At 46.8% G+C, this 16,832-nt stretch overlaps 1 protein-coding gene across 2 annotated transcripts; it reads right to left on the bottom strand.

The window, feature by feature from the left end:
- Window positions 1-2,136: 2,136 nt before the first annotated feature.
- HLX (H2.0 like homeobox) lies at window positions 2,137-12,844 on the bottom strand. Of its 2 annotated transcripts, XM_083605401.1 has the most exons (4): window positions 11,980-12,840; window positions 9,222-9,401; window positions 8,077-8,261; window positions 2,137-3,093 (listed from the first exon to the last, which is right to left on the bottom strand). In XM_083605401.1, the coding sequence occupies exons 1-4, from the start codon at window positions 12,494-12,496 to the stop codon at window positions 2,695-2,697; spliced, it is 1,281 nt and encodes a 426-aa protein (XP_083461527.1). In that variant the 5' UTR covers window positions 12,497-12,840; the 3' UTR covers window positions 2,137-2,694. The 2 variants fall into 2 exon arrangements, with proteins under 2 accessions (XP_083461527.1, XP_083461528.1); XM_083605402.1 differs by lacking the exon at window positions 9,222-9,401 and having other exon boundaries at window positions 11,980-12,844.
- Window positions 12,845-16,832: the final 3,988 nt, after the last annotated feature.

A 16,832-nucleotide genomic window follows, 5' to 3' on the forward strand; every position in this document is an offset into this window, starting at 1 on the left:
TGGATCTGCTCTCAAGAATGAGTAAGTTTGGCTCGGAATTTCTGAAACTTTAATGTGAGCCAGATAATTAGCAGGTTCTTTTGCCTAACCCGGGGAAATCTCCAGAGCTCGTGCGACCTGTCTCGCGGGCTTGCATGGAGATTCAGCACGAGTAACATAAAGACAGAACAGATGCATTCATAGAGTGCATTGTCGGGAAAGGGGGACGAGAGAGAGGGCGAGAGCTAGCTTTCAGTCTTAATTTAATTTCCAGTTTGTGATTCAGGTAATAATTCAGGTGGGGAGCTCCACCTATTTTTAAGATTTATCCCCTACAAATTTGGTTGTACTGTAATCTAAGAGCGTTACTATCTAAGTGATGCTGCCTCATTTAGATGCTGAATCCTTTTATCTCCAACGTAAAATAAACACATTGACTCAAATATTCTTTCCACAGAGTTCAACAAGACTTGGGATTCATTCTAGTGCATTCAGAAATTACTCTGTGTTCCATAGGGCGTATTCCTAGGTAAGTGTGCAGACTAAGGTTCCAATCCTATACACACCTACATGGAAGGAAGCACCATGAAACACTGTCGGACTCAAAGTGCAAGCCAAGCATGCCAACTCAGAAGTAAGACCTATTGAATTCAATGATGCTTACTCTCAGGTAAGTGCAGAAAAGGCTGCAGACTAGTTTCTAACTCCAGGAGCATGAGATCCAGTTGTTTAGAAACTGTTCTTAGGATTGCCTGTGTGGCACCAATTCTTTTATTTTAAATATTTCTTTTGGGTTTATTATTAAAACATTTATTATTATAATGGCAGCTTTCAACTACAGTAAAGCCACATCTACTAGAAATAAAAAATGAGAAAGGTGACAGCCCCTTAGTGATCAGTTATATTCAAATGCAATTTCTTATGACAAAACCATTGGTTTTATTTAACCTATTAAAAGAAAAGGGCCCTACTCACTGCAGCGTAAGATAATCTAAGGTCCACTAAACGTTTAGAAGCGTAAAGGAGCAAAGCGAAAGCATACCAACTGTGGCTTCCTCAGCTCAAGAACTGAAGCTGATTTAGTCCAGAAATTTCTCTTTGATGTTTAAAATTATTTTTTAAAGCAGTCATCATAAGTGGAATGTCTGTTCCTGCTGCTGATACGGTGAGTGAGAATTGGGTGGAAGGGTTGAATTTAGGGCAGGGACTATGTGGCCCTCTATAAGCGTAGCCAAGATCCACAAATATAATTGAAAAGCATTGAAATTACTCAATTATCTGAGGTTCTGTCCCCCTTTAGCAGAAGCCTGCCCCACATGACGTCATCTTTATGGAGCGATTTCCTTTAAAAAAATGCTCAACAACTTTGACTGCCCCCCCCCCACAAAATTACTGGCGATGCCCATGTGGCCTTTTAAATGTTGCTGGACTACCATTCCCATCATACCTGGCTATTGGCCAAGCCATGATGGCTGATACTGATGGCAATTGGAGACCAACATCATTTGGCGGGCCACAGGTTTTCCACCCTGGAAAAAAGACTTCAGTCAAGGAGTTGTCTCACTCTAAGTGTCCCAGCAGGGCTGGATTAACCATTAAGCAAAATAAGCACGTGCTTAGGGCATCATGGGAAGGGGGGCACCACAGAATTTTTCCATTGCTGGATTTTTAACATTAATAGTCACAAATTGCTCAGCTGAGCGTTCGTTTTCTCAGTTGAAGTATATTAAAAATCACAACAGAACAACTATGCCGATAGGGCAGGATGGATGCCTTAGCTCTACTAAGTATAGAAGCAGATGTGTTATGTAAAATTAGTTCTGAGGATCTGATCAAAGACTTTGCAATTAGAAAAAAGTAAAAAAATAAATTCAAATATAAATAAAGTGGAAGTATATAAAAATAAACATTATTTTCCATCTTGCTGCAGGTTTTGTTTCATTTTGGAAAATAAAATTTTATTTTATGGTTTATTATTGTTCATATTTTGAATTAGATATATATGAGAGTACCAAAACCTCTCTTTCTTAATACTGTTTTTATTTATTTTCATGGTACAGAAGATAATTTGGAGCCTCTAAAGGTCTTAATTGTGTCCCAGTTGTGGATCAACCCAACTAGGCTGTTCTATCTAGTAACAAAACCAGACATCACAAATTAAACAAACAATTTATTTACAGTCTACTTTTCTCTTCTTTTTTTCAGTGCAGTATTTCTTGGCCAGATTACACAAAGCAACACATTTTGGCAAGGGGTTGGGGTTGGTGAAATACTTCACATTGTGAATGAGGGGAGGAAGGTGGGGGAGTTAGAGAAGGACAAAGAAGAAGACATGGTCTCTGTGATTTCCTGGACCCGGGAAGGCTCCTCTGCCAGCAAAGATGGGAAAGGTCTCCCCTGAGCTACTTCTGTGAGTTTCCTTCCTATTAGATCCTGAGGCTGAGCAGGACTGCCCTCTCCCCACAGCCCACTCACTGCTGTGGGCTGATGCCCTACATAGTTCGAGAAACCTCTGATCTTCCCACCTGCAGCAGAGGTTAGTACCCCAAAACTGGTAGTTCAGAGGTAGTTTACCTCATAAAAAATAACATATTTCCTAGGGGTTATTGTACCCCACACCCACCTGCAGTTAGGGGGTGCTACTATTTCCCAAGCGGGGCGATCACTCGGCTTTTGGCGGCTTCCCAAACAGATAGCTGGTTCTCTGAGAGGCAGTCATGGGGAGTCCCGTAGGCAAAAAGAAGGCTCCAGGCGCCTTAGAGGTTCTCTGCCTTGGTCCAGGCCTGTGGGAGCCAAAGGCGGCTCAGGGTGAACTGCAGTCTCCGATCCGGCCGGGTGTTGCAGCTCGGGGCTGTGCCGTTGCAGAGCCTGCTCGGTGTCGGCCCCCGCCTCAGTCCGTTCCACATCGCTGCCGGGCTCCAGATCCAGGGATTCGGCCTCGCTGCATTCGCTCTCGCCTTCTGAGCGGCTAGGGCTGCGCTCCACCTCTCCCTCGACTGTCGGTGCAGCGCCCCCTGTTGGCTTCTCTTCTGGCTCCTTCTCTTTGTCCTTCTGCGCCTGCGCCTCCTTGGAGTGCCTCCATTTCATGCGCCTGTTCTGGAACCAGACTTTCACCTGCAAGTGAACCGCAGAGCAGAGACACACAGGGCATCAGATGGGGGGCCTGAGGCTAGACTGCGATTATCCCTCTCCTAAGGTCCAGGGCACCACTAACCTCCAGCCCATGTTCTTGTACCCCTGGCCCAGAGATATAAAAATAAGGAATTCATGTTTTAAAAGAGTAAAACATTCTAGTCTTCATGGGCATAGGAAAATAAATAAATTTCAGGGTTCAATTCTGAACACGTGTGAAATATTGTGTGAGTTTTCCTTTATTTTTTATTAGAAGGTTTTATGAGCGTAGAGAAAATATTTTCTCCGTCCACAACTTAGCTGTATTATAGTACCCCCTCTATTCCCTACTCCAATAATTTTTGCCATCACAGGAATCATGGGCACTTGATCCCATTGTGCTGAGTAGATCTGGGAAAGAGTGGCCCACAAGCCCAAGCTTAAGCAGAAATGAGCAGATCTGAATTTAATAAGAAAAGCACTCGTTTCCAGTTTTTGAACAAAAATGAATTAGAGAAGATAGGAAGTATGTTCAAAAGACAAAGACTTATTATTACTCTGGCCTCTCTTATTTCGATCTTTTAAAATAATTACCTTAAATTAAAACAGTTATGTAAAAAAAAATTTTGAAATAAGGGAAAGAAATGACCGTAAATGCAGTTGTCATCTTGATTTTTCATAATAGGCTCCCATGAAAATTGAACACATTGTTTAAAATACAGCATCGAGAGGCTATAGCAAAACCTAGAATTGTTCTTCCAAAGTGGATGGGTAGCAGTGCCAATCCTACTGTTTACTCAGAAGTAAGCCCTAAAGATTTCAGTGGAACTGCTAGGCAAGTACACACACAACTGCAATCCAAAGATGTTTACTCTTTACTTAGTAATCTCCTCCCTAAGCCCACTTGGGTATTCTGTTGAAATCGATGGGACCTGCACTCAAATGATAATATGTCTGGGATTCCTGTATTAATCTAGAAGAGGTGTTTTCCTGGCAACTAGCCACAAAATCCCCATTGAGGTTTTTCTTCTCTGCCACCGGAGTGCTTTGTAGTTCTCTCTTGGGGTTGAGTATATTGAATGGACACACTTGAATTAAAAAGGAAAAGGAAAAGAAAGCCAGTCTGCTGTAACGAAGGGGCTTGCATCTAACTCAGATATACTCAGAGCAAACTCACAGGAATTAATGGGCCTAAGCGAGTTGATTTCAATGGATGTACTTGGAATAGATCTAAATGTTGAATAAACAACTCAATGTATATTACGTGGATGGCAGTTGCTATCCCTGCATTATGCAGGCAAATATCAACCATTCATTGAGGAAGTGATCTTTTGAAATCAATGTGTCTACCATATAGTTTATTAGGCCTTCCACATTGTCACAATAGAACAGCACAGTCCCTTATTCCCCACTCCCTCCAATCTCATGCCCCCCTCTCTCTCTTTTAGCTAAAAGTATTTTCATCACTGATATTTAGTTGTTTAGCAGGCTCTAAAGTACAGTGCTCAGCTTTGCAAGCTCACATAAGGGTTAGGATAAATTATTGCCAATTTTCTACTGGAGTCCCAGATTCCCTGCTGCCAGACTAGCTTGGGTGGCAAGGGCAATAGCAGACCAGCTGCACTTTTAAATCAATGTTGCTGGCTTTGTGGCTGATCTCTAATATTCCATAGGCAAATGCTACTTGAACACAAATATTTTAACACCGATGATTTGGGGCTGCACTTCTTCATGTATGTGTGTCTTTCCCAACTGACAGTAGGATTGTCCTTATAGAAACCAAGGGCACAGACCAAGATAAGCTCTTTCAAACCCCACTGCTTTCAACCAGGAGAGATTTATGCTGCAATCCCATACACACTTTCCTGGGAGTGAGTCCCATTGGAGTCAATGGGGCTTACTTCTGAGCCAATGTGCATATGATCACACTGGTAAACATATATGAACTCTCCCACTGAAATCAGTGGGGCTGGAGTGTGCATGATTTTGGTTGGATCATGTCCTAGATGTCTCCTTTATTTGTGCTTGTTCTCTTAGGTGCAAGAGGTTACATGATATTGATTTATTTATATTTAATTAATGTATTTTATAGATACAGATTTAGCAGCTATAGGTGACTGCCTTTCTCAAGTTCAGTGGTCACAATTATACAGTTATCAACATGGTGAAGTCTAATCCTGCATGGGACTGGGCCCCACTGAATAGAACTCTGATGTTCAGTAGGACATGCACAGCACTGCAGTCATAGTGTATTCTTTATTATACCTATATGTCCCTTCATCCCACAAAATATAGTCATGAGCTTAATCCTAACCATGTCTACTCAGAAGTAAAGCCTATTGAATTCTATGGGGCTTACTCTCAGGTAACTGGGGTTGTAACCTAATTTATCCCGTTACTTTTGGTGCACCCTGAAGCATAATCCTGTATATCTTTACTCAAAAATATTGATTGGTTGCTTCTGAAAATTAACTTTAATTGGATTGGGACCAGTTTATATACTGGTAACCTGATCCTTTTTAAAGGTAGGGTACAGCATATAATTAGGTTAACATGAATGAAAATAGTACATGTGGTACAATGGTTAGTGTGTCCAGGTTTCAAATCTCCACTCAGCCATTAAACTCACTGGGTGACCTTGGGCTTGTCGCTCGCTCTCAGCCTTACCTATCCCACAGGGTTGTTGTGGGGATTAAATAAGAACTATGGACCCTCATACCTATGGGACCGCCTCTCCTGGTATGCCCCGCGAGGACCTTAAGGTCCATAAATAACAACACATTGGAGGTCCCAAGCCTCAAGGAAGTTAGATTGGTTTCAACTAGGGCCAGGGCCTTTTCAGCACTGGTCCTGACATGGTGGAATGCTCTGTCACAAGAGACCAGGGCCCTGCGGGATTTGACATCTTTCCGCAGGGCCTGCAAGACAGAGCTGTTCCACCTGGCCTTCAGCTTAGACTCACTCTGACCCCTTATATGGGATTTGGTATACAAATTTGCCCTTGGTTTTTTTGCTGGCCCATCTAGGACCAGCATGGATAGCTGGCTCAGGTGAATATCTTATGTTTCCTCCCTTTGTGGTCTTGATTTATGGGCTACTACTAAAATGAGGCTGCATTTTAAGCTGTATTTTAAGCCATATTTTAATTAACTGTTTGTTTGTTTGTTTTTGTTTGTTTGATTGTTTGTTGTTTGTTTGTTTTTTCTATTACATTTTATTGTAATTAATGTTTGGTGTTGGCTGCCCTGAGCCCTGGCCAGGGAGGGCGGGGTATAAATAAAAATTTATTATTTATTATTATTATTACTATGCAATCCACCGTCAACTCCTTAGAGAAAAAGATAGGATGTAAAAGAAATGAATAAATAAATAAATAAACGTTCCTCAGTACACCTTAACATTCTGTGTGTATTCAGGAAGAAATATATTCCAATATATTTCCCTAGACTCCGAAAAACACACACCACAAACATATAGCCTTAGATTCTATTACACCGCTCAGGTTCTATTGCCAAGGGGAAATATTCTCTGTGTGCAAGGGATATAATTCCTTCTATAGAATATTTTCCATTACAATGAAATAAGGGGCTGGAAAAGTACTTTGAAAAATCCCTTGAGGATATCCTTGAGTCCTGCTGGACTGTTCTACAGCTCATTCGAAGGTGGGGAGAGGCTGGTCTCTCGAGGAGAAAGGTGTTTGGCTTGCAAGATTTTGCACCCATAAGCAGCATTTGTGTTTTTTCACCCCCACCAGAAACACCTCGACCTTGTCTAACAGTCAGCAGCTTGCCTCCAAAGCAGCATTTCACAAGACCCAAATATCACGCGGCCTCCCCGCTTCTTTAGTTGCGTTTCCTACCAGGGCTGCGCTTCACAGTCAAAGCCCCCAAATCCTCATCTCCCTTCGCAGCCAATTTCGTCCTTCCTCGCTGGCTTTTCCCACTCGCAGCCAAAACAAACAATCCGGGTGTAACTGACATAAATCTTCGCGTGAACTTCTGGTCCCTTTCCCCCCTTTGCTCGCTTCAGCAAATCGACATGTATTTACTGCATTACTAAGCACGAAGCAATGTGAAGATATCAACGCTGCAATACTTTACAAATTAAGCCCGAGGCGAGGGGGGTGGGGAGCGCAAGTATCTCAATGCCTCTCTTCTCTCCGCCTGCCCACGGTTGTCTAATCCCCTCCGTCCCAAACGCGCAGCCCGATCCTTTACTGATTCCGCACCAACAGTGCGGCTGGACGCAAAGGGGGCTAGTTCGCAAGACTGCAATGGTGGGAGGGGGGAACCTCCGCTTTGGTTTACGCGGAAGCAAACGCAAACAAACTCGGCAACGAAAGATGCAAGGCTTAGCGATTCAGGGGAACTTCTCTTGGGGTAAATACGCACAGGATCGAGCGCACGCTTTGCAGGGAAATCCTAAACGTGTCCTGGATTCAAAACAAAAAAAATTTTTCCACATACAGAAGTGTGTATCTGAAGAAGTGTGCAAGCACACGAAAGCTCATACCAAGAACTAACTTAGTTGGTCTTTAAGGTGCTACTGGAAGGGAAAATTTTTTTTTTGTTTTGACTATGGCAGACCAACACGGCTACCTATCTGTAACGTGTCCTGGATTGTAGCCTTAGTGGACGAGGTTCCCGTTTATTTCACTACGTGGGTTCTCTAGTTCAAGAAAGCTTATACCACAATCAAACAGTTTTTAAAGTGGCGTAAGACTCGTGTGTGTGTGTGTGTGTGTGTGTGTGTGTGTGTGTGAGAGAGAGAGTGTCACCCCTACTTCTCTGGAATTTGTAAAACATCATAAAGATGATGATGATTAAAGGCCTGCCCTCTTGAAATAAAGGGGAAATGTCCTCTCATCCAGACTTTTACTGATACTACATTTCACTGATTGTTAAGTTAACCCGATCCTAACCTTAGGCTCTTTTTCTGTTTCCCTGGCGCGTCGAACCAGGGATCCGCCCCCGCGCAAGCGCTTACCTGCGCGTCCGTGAGTCCCAGCATGGCTGCCAGCTGTTTTCTGTCCGGCTTGGTGACGTACTTCTGGATTTCGAAGCGCTTCTCCAAGCCTTTCCTTTGGAGGTTGGAGAAAACCGCTCGGGACCACGAGCGCTTCCGCTTGTAGGTCTGAGGCAGCGTGTCTTTGGTGAGCACCGCGTAAGGCCCTGCAGGGTGGAAGGAAGGAAGGCACCAAGGAAGGAGGGAGGAATAGAGGAATGGAGGAGAGAGAGAGAGAGAGAGAGAGAGAGAGAGAGAGAGAGAGAGGTGTTGAATGAGGGGCCGAGGCGCCAAAGAAGCAAAGGGCGAAGCGCGTTCAGTGGGGCGCACTGGTAGCCCAACACCTTCAGGATTCGGGCACTAATAAAAGACCCATGGGTCTCTTAGGGAATAGCCTAACAATAGATGTCACCTTTTTTTGCAAAATAACACTTAACGGGTACTCTCGATTTATTTCAAAGCACTCACCCCACCCTCCCACCCCACTTTATAAGTTCACCCCACACATGAGTTCGACCTTTCTTTTACTTTTAGGCACCGTTAGTGTTGGAGATCAGGTCTGTTGAAGATCGTGCCCCCCTTAAATCCCCTCCCATTCCCCGATTGTTCCTGAAGGTGAGCTACCTGTAAACTCATGACTTTCCAAACAGCACCTACTTCTCTTTGCAGTGTAAGCAGCCCGTGGATCCCATGGGAACATTTCTTCCAAGTATGAACAGCCTTTTAGGATTGCTTTTAGGCAAGGCCGGGGGGTGCCAAATTCTCGCAAGCACCCCCTCTCAATCCTCAAGGCTCTCTCTCTTACCACATCGTTCCTACACACACGGTTAGGAGCTGGGCACTCACAGCCCGCCGCCACCACCAAAAACTCGCAATGGCGCCCTACCGCGATCCTAAAGAACGCGCGCTTGGACGGCGCGGTTGTTAGGATCTGGCGCCTAATCGAGCCTTCTGCAGGTTTGCTTGACCGTAAGTCCCATTGACTCCCACGGCCCTTACTCCCAAGTAAACCGCGCGCGTTCCTGGGAATGTGAACGCCGGAGAGCAGAGCGAAAGGATGGCTTGGGGCAGAAGGGGGTCGCCCCGCGCGCGCTGGATGCGGGTTTAAAAGAAGGGTGCGTCTGTACCTGGAAAAGTGTCTTGAAACTGGTGCTGAACGGAATTCCTTGGGGTTGTGTTTAAAGGCCCCAGGACCGCGGAGGTCTCGTTAATGGGCTCTAGAGACGCGAAGAACTGGCCGGCCGGAGGCTGTAAGGCGGGGAGATGAACCCCAGATGGGCGACTGGTGGTTAATAAGGAAGTCAAATCTGCGGGCACAGGAACAAGGAGAGCTCGGTTACAGAAGAAGGCAAGGAGAGAGAAAAGGCGCACGTTCCCTTACAGCCAGGTTAAGGCAGTTTAGACTCTGGGCAGAATTAGGTCTTGTGGAGAGGCCCTTCTTTGGGATCCCCCGCCCGGTCGTGCCTTTTGCTTCCCTCACTTGGAAATACGGGGAGCCAATCCTGCTGTTCTTGGGGAGCCTCCTGCTCATTTGCTGAGGGGGGCCTCCACTTCTAACCCCCCCAAAGTCCTACCCTGCCGGGAGCGCGGCTTACCCTTGTCTAGGCAGACGGGAAGAATGGTGGGCTTTTGCACGACGTTGTTGGACGGTGGCGAGGCTGCTAATTACACCCAGAAGGAGCACCGTTCCGTTCAATGGTTTTACTCCCGAGTAAATGTTCAAGGCGGAGGAGCCTTGAAGCTGCCTTTTCCACTCACACCCACCCACAGTGTTACAGATATTTAATTTTATTTTTGACTTGGAAGCGAGCCCTCCCCACCCCCGTCCGGTTGAAAGGAATGGGACTATCCTCCCGGGTAAACCTTCTTAGGTTCAGGATGCGGGCGGTGGGTTGTTCTGGTTTTGCTTAGGATGGGTTGCAATCCCCAACTTTTTTCCTGCGGAGGTACTCCGGACTGAAGTCGAGAAGTAACCCAGAGAACTAACCCTGTGTTACCAGGGCAGGTTTGATGGCAATAAATGGGAACATTAACTTCCCCCAATTAAGCTCTTTGGCGCGGGGTGGTTTGAACGATCCTCCTATTTCGCAAGGTCCAGGGCAGAAGGTGTTGGGAGAAAGATCAAGGAAGAAGCAGAGGGGATTGGCGGATCAGAGCAGAATCTCCAAACCAACATTATTGGGGTACAGAGGCGCTTTACCGTGAAAACACACGCCTTTCTCTCAGCCCCCCCGCCCCTGTCAAAAAGCTGCGCTCACTCTCTGCAATTATTAGTTTCACTAACACGTCTGGATTGAGCTCCCGCTCGTGATCCGGCACACTTTTAACCCGACACTCTTGGATTTATGTCCGAAGGGAATGGCGAACGTATTGACTTGGCAGAGAAGTTCCGTTGGGGTCAAGGGATTTTTATTTTTTAGCCAAGCTTGTAGAGGAGGATTTGGGGCCCACTGAGTTTTGATCCAAGCGATTTGCCTTAGCTATGGTGTGGATCTGGCACGGTTCCGAGAGAGAATAACAACAGCAACAACAATAATGACTTGGGGGGGTGGCTCTCAAAAATCCCACTGGAAGGGAAGAGGTCTGTCTGTGAGTCACCCTCGGAATCCAAGCGTTCACGACCCATTTACCAAATGGAGAAGTGAAACCACCTTGGGTACAGTTCCTCCTTGTTCGCATCAATGGGAATATTTAGCCCTGACTGCAATGGGATATTATTTCCATCCAGTTCCCCAGGCCTCCATGCTAGAGTTGGCAGTCTTTGGGGTGGATATGCCCCCAAGGTCATTTTCTCTCTCCCCAGACCCCACTACCCCAAAGAACAATTCCAGGATTGAGCTTGTTTGGGGATGGGACAAAAGAAATACGTCGATGATTTAAGTCGCACTGGTTTCAGAAGAAAGTGAGCTTAAGCATGCTTTCACTGCAATGTCGAAATCCAAGAAACTTACTTCCAAGTAAATACGTGCCGGAATGGGGAGGCTGGTGGCCTCTGTTTGTTGCTGCTGCTGCTTTCTGAAACTTTTAAGCAAGCCGATTGCTCAACTGGGCGCTCCGTTGAGCAACAACCAGCACAAATATGAAGGCGCTGGGTTCCTTCCCCACCCGAAAAGCACGTCGATTACGCGATGAAACTTACGTTTCACCCAGCGCAAATACTCGGGGTTGCACCTACCTATCCACGAACTGGTGAAGGCCGCTAGAATCACCATCTCTCCTGAGAACATTAGAAGCGCCCAGCCGGATCAGACCAAAGGACAATCCAGCCCACCGTGGTCAACTCAGATGCCCGGGGGGGGGCACCCACATGAAGGGCAGGGGCGAAATAACGCTCGCCTTCCTGGCTAGGGTACCCACCACAGCCCTTCTCCAGGGGCCCTGAAATGCCAGGAGCTGAACCGGGCAGCATAGCTGTCAACTTTCCCCTTTTTTAAAGGGAAATTCCCTTATTCCGAATAGGATTCCTCGCAAGAAAAGGGAAAAATTGACAGCTATGCCGGGCTGTCATTTTTCTAAGGCACGAATCTTTTAAATTATGGACATGGCTATCATTTAATATTTCCATACATATAATTCCAGGAATCAAACTCCGAAATCGGAGGGGCTTGCCTATCTGTCTCACTGCCTCCCTATTTAATTATCCATAGAGTCATGCATTTTTATACAAACAGACACACGCACGAGATCGATACAGCTATGAGCACGATCGACGGCGAAATTGCGCTCAACGTCCATTGGAATGAATGAGGGTTCCCTGTCAATCCGCACAAACCCCCTTTCCTGCTTCAGAAGCAGGACTCCTTAAATTCACCAGTGGGGTGGGGATGGGGAAGAGGGTGGGGATTTAAAAAATAAAACAAAATAAACCCTCGGCTTTCTCTCTACCTCTCAGCGTGTTGCTTTCCTTGAGTTTCGGGTCAAACTCGGCGGATAAAATGCGGTCAATCCCAAACTTCAAGTCTTTGCTGGAGGGCGCGGGCGCCGAGCCGGGATGAGTCTGGTGGCTGGGGCCCCTGCCTCCTCCGGGAGAGCGGTGCTGCTGCGGGTGAGGGTGGTGGAAAGCAGCGGAGAGAGGCGACAGGCGAGCGGGGAAGGCGACGGCCCCGTCGGGGGCCACCAGGGGCGTGGGCCGGAGCGGGGAGGCCGCGGCGTGGAACTGCGAGTGGGCATGCACGGCCCCCAGGTGCGCGGCCAGCGCGGGCGCTCCGGGCAGCCCGTCCACCGACGACGCCTCCCCGGCGGCGCTGGCGGCGGCGTGCAGAATGTCCGCGATGCAGAAGGAAGGTTTCTTGAGCCCCGACGGATCCAGCGGGAAGCAGCCGGGCCCCGACGGGGCGCAGTAAGCCGCCGACCACAGGCTGAAGTTGGAGGCGTAAAAGGGCGCCAGGCCGGCCGTGTACATCCTGCCGGGGCCCAGGGAGAGCCCTCCACGCCCGGCTCCGGCTGCTGCTGCTGCTGCTGCTGGAGGAAAAGTTCAGCGGCCGTCGAAGGAAGATCGTCAGCGTCCGCTAAGTGCCTCTCGGCCTGCGCGCATCGCTGGAGGAGCCGAGCGGGGACACGCAGCGCTGGGCGAGGCGAGCCGGCGGGGAAAGACAGGCGCGTCAAACCAAATAACAACAACTAGGCGCGGGGGAGAAACTCCCCTCTCGAGGAGGAGGAGGAGGGGAACGCCGAGAGAAGGAAAAGGAGCCGCCCGCCCACCTCGCTCCGCCAAGCAGCGCCTCCCCCCGAACCCAGGTTTTTTTTCTTTTCTGTTTTCCCTCCTTCGAACGTGGCGTCAAAAGAGCAAACACTTCTCCTGGCACAGCGGATTGGGCGGCCGGCGACCAATCGGAGGAGCGGAGGTGTAGCCGAGGAAGGACGAAGGGGCGGGGCGGCGGCGAGCCACGCCTCCTGCGCGCCAAGGAGGAGGAAGGGGCAGGGATGCCCGCTGCTTCTGCCTGCGCCAAGGAGAAGGGGGAAGATTCTGGCTCAACAGCCTGTAATGGCCCTTCTTTGCTGCACCCTCTCAAAGGACGAGGCGCAAAGAGGTCCGACGCAGGGCTGTCTTGCCTTTCTTTCCGTTTCCTGGAGGCGGTGAACAATCCGGAGTCAATTCGCATTCCTCCCAACGCCGCTTTCAAAGAGGAAGAGGGAGCGAGGAGGCCTCGTTAGCGAGAGGGGGGGTAACTGGACCACGATTCTCACCATCCTGGACCTTTGGGGTGGGGGCTGCTGGGAGTCAGAGTCCAGCAGTATCAGGCGCTGCCACAGATTTTCGATCTCTATAATTTAATGGAAAGGGCGTCTCCTTCCCTAATAAAGTATAAAATTTTGCGGATTGGGAAGAAAGATTAAACCTTCATAGAGATGTCTTTCTGCTTCCTGAAAACAAAATGAGCTTCTGAATTGTTCGGGCAGGACAGAAAGGCCCCGTCTGGTGGCTCTTGCTTTGCATGCAGAATCGCGGGTTCAATCCCCGGCATCTCCAGGTAGCGTAGAAAAAAATGTCGAGTTCCTGCAAACATTGTTGGAGAGTCGCTGTTAAGTGTAGATAAGACCAATACAGTACTGGGCTAGGTGGACTAATGGTCTGACCCGGAAAAGGCAGGTTCGTATAATGTGCAGTAAAACACTTTAATATTTTATTGAGAGAGAGCCCTCGCCAAAAGAGAGAGCGGTAGCGCAAACAACACGAACCTTTGCTTCAGAATGTGCTACAAACAAAAAATATCAGCCCAGACAGGTGATCTTTGATTTGTATGTGATAAAAATGTAAATGTGCATCCTATGTATGTTTAGTCAGACGTGAGTCCCATGGGGTTCAGTAGAGATTATTTCCAATAGGATGCCTAGAACAACCATGGCAGTCGAATTCGCAATATTCTACCAGATCATCGAAAGTTCTATTCCACTGAGTTCAATGGGAATGTTTAAATGGTGCTTAATTTTCAGTGCTTAATTCTCCCGTTTAAGTCAGTGGATCCTCAAAGTGATGAACTTTAAATGTCTGGTATCCTATTTTTTAAAAAATATATGCCAAAGTCAAAGGTATACAGTATGCTTCCTGCAGATCCAGCAACTAGTTAAGACGAAATAATCCCATTTAGACAAAAAAAGTCTGGGCTTAAATAGAAATACTAGAAGAGGGCGCTTCGCTCAAGTGAATGAGAATCCTATTAAAGGTTGCTTTTTATTTAAAATTACGTTTTAAAATCTATCATCAGTTAAGTTTGTCTTCCCACAAAACCAATAGGCATCCATACACTTCATAAGGCTGCGATCCTATTTACACTTTCCTGGCAGTGAATCTCAGTGAGCCCAATGGGACTTACTTCCGAGTAGACGTGCCTAGGATTGCACTGTAAATTGTGCATACGGTTTAAACAGAGACAGGAGCTGACATTTGCTTGATAACGTAAGCATTTAATCTATCTTTTCTGTATACTGACAGCCATAGTCGAAGCAGAAGTAGTGCCATTAACTTCAGAAGGGTTTCTTGTAATGTGCTGAGGATAAAGTGGAGGTTATTTAAAGACATTTACATTCCATTACATTTAAATGGTTGAAATGTTGGAAGAAATGGCAAGATTTTTCACTGAGCAGGTAGAGACACAAAGACCCCCCCCCCCCAAAAAAAAAAACCAGTCACACAAGTTTTGCATGGAATGAGGCACTGATTTCCACGGGAGAGGGTGTGCTACCTGCGCGTCATTTTCCCAATGACGTCAAGGGGGCTTAAATGGCCTTAGCCATGGCTGGCTGGGCTGTGTGCAGCTCTTTTGAAAATACGTGCGCGCGTGCGCACATACAGATACACAGAGAGAGGGGACAGAGAGAGAGAAAGAGTTGTTGAATGGAAGCCTCACAATCCTCGATTCAAAGGGCTGTTAACTAACGCAGGACTAAAGGTGTGTTTCTCTGGACATGGCTGCGAGAGAATAAGCACATCTTTCGGCGTGCTATTTTGAATATCGAGTGCCGGGAAGACATATCCCAGCGTTAAAAGTATTTCATGAATCTCATGCATAGATTTTAACATTTCACCTGTCAAAACTGCAGAGTCGGTTGTGCCAAAAGCCACTCCGTTTTTCTCCCACTTGTCACCTTTTCCTGCAGCCTGTTAATTTCCCTTAGTATCCGCCCCGCACCTGGATGAAACTGGGGTCTCTTTAGGTTTAATATGTTTCCATCCTTCTGTTTTTCCTTTGTTGCAAGAATCAAAATTACGCGCGGATTAATGTACAGATTTGTGCACGATAGTGAGTGCTGTTCACTCATAATGGCACACGATTGTGCTTCGGGAGGGAGGTGCGGCCTCTCAGCAGCTAGAAGAGAAAAATGGGTTGCATTCTTGGACGCCTAGTATTTAATCACTGCAGCTTCTAACTTCTGATCAATTGCAATTGTGGTTTTCTATTAATATACGATGAATTAGGCTGAAACTGACACAGCAGGCAGTCCTCTGAAGAATACGGCAGGGCGCCTGCATCCGAAGGAGAAGAATCAATTCTTCCCTGAGGATCAAGGATATGATCGGCGACTTGATCACCAGCCCTATTTGGCGACTGGAACCTAGGGGGGTTGCTCAGTTTCGACGGAACTCCTCCAGTTATCAAGCTAGCGTAGTTAGGATCACAGCCCAAATATCAATAATGTAAGGCCATGAGTGAAAGAGAAAACCAATTCTTTCAGGGTGGGAAACCACATTATTCACAGAGAGAGAGGAGTTGCAAAACTTCACCTTGCAAAGTTCCTACACAAAAATTGAAGATTTATTTTAACAAATAGCACCCCTATCCAAATCCCTGTTACAATAAAGCAGGCGGGTTTTCGGGGAATTATAAATGTAAATCCCAGTGGTTTGCTTCCCAAGAATTAGTGTTTTGGTATGAAGGAGCTCCTAACCCTGAGTATCTTTACTTGAGAGTAAATGCCACCGAAGATAATTGGAATTGCTTCAGTGTAATGATCCCCGCCTCTAAAAATTAAGGGAAGCCGTCCGTTTCAAAGTTGGGATTCCGCTGGTTTCAACCGCGTATGTGACTAAAGGACTTTCCCCCTGAAATCAAAAGCGATTTATTTCTTTGGATCATGGCCCAGGGACTTCGGTTTCACCTGGACGAGGGCCGGCTTGCGTGGCTGCAGCCCTTTTCCACGACAGCTAGTGGAAGAATTGCCAGTGGGTGAGGGGGATGAAAGTCCCATTTATTGATTTACTGAAAACGAAAACATTACAAAAGCCCAATTAACTGCTAAGTGGGTGGATTTCGAATAGCAAAAACAGCCCTTTTCTCAATCCGGCGAAGAGGATAAAAAAGGCAGAGGTTGGACAAATTCTGGAGGATTGCTCGCATTCCCAGAATTCCCATTCTGGACCAGGAATTGGGAATCGGAGTCACTCCAGATCTTTATGGACTCCAACTCCCATCAGCCTCATTCAAGGTCAGGGAGGATAGGAATCGTAGTCCAACAACATCTGGAGGGTCGCAGGTTCTCTATTCCTGTTCTAGCAGAAATGTTTTTAAAAAACAAACTCTTAAAAAGCAAAATGATAAGTCATTCGCCTTCGTTTCAACTGGACTCCGCTTCACTGGATATGGTTGTATTAAGAGCGCAGCCTGGAGCCTCCTTTCTAAATCGGTTCAATTAAGGAACGGGAACATCAGGGAAGGTTTACTTTCAAGTAAACATGTTTGGACAGGGACCTACGGTTCTAAGTTGCAACTGAGTCGAGATCGATTTAAGGTCTGGGATGG

Source organism: Podarcis filfolensis (genome assembly GCF_964270895.1).
Source record: "Podarcis filfolensis genome assembly, chromosome: 3".
Classification (NCBI taxonomy): Eukaryota; Metazoa; Chordata; class Lepidosauria; order Squamata; family Lacertidae; genus Podarcis; species Podarcis filfolensis.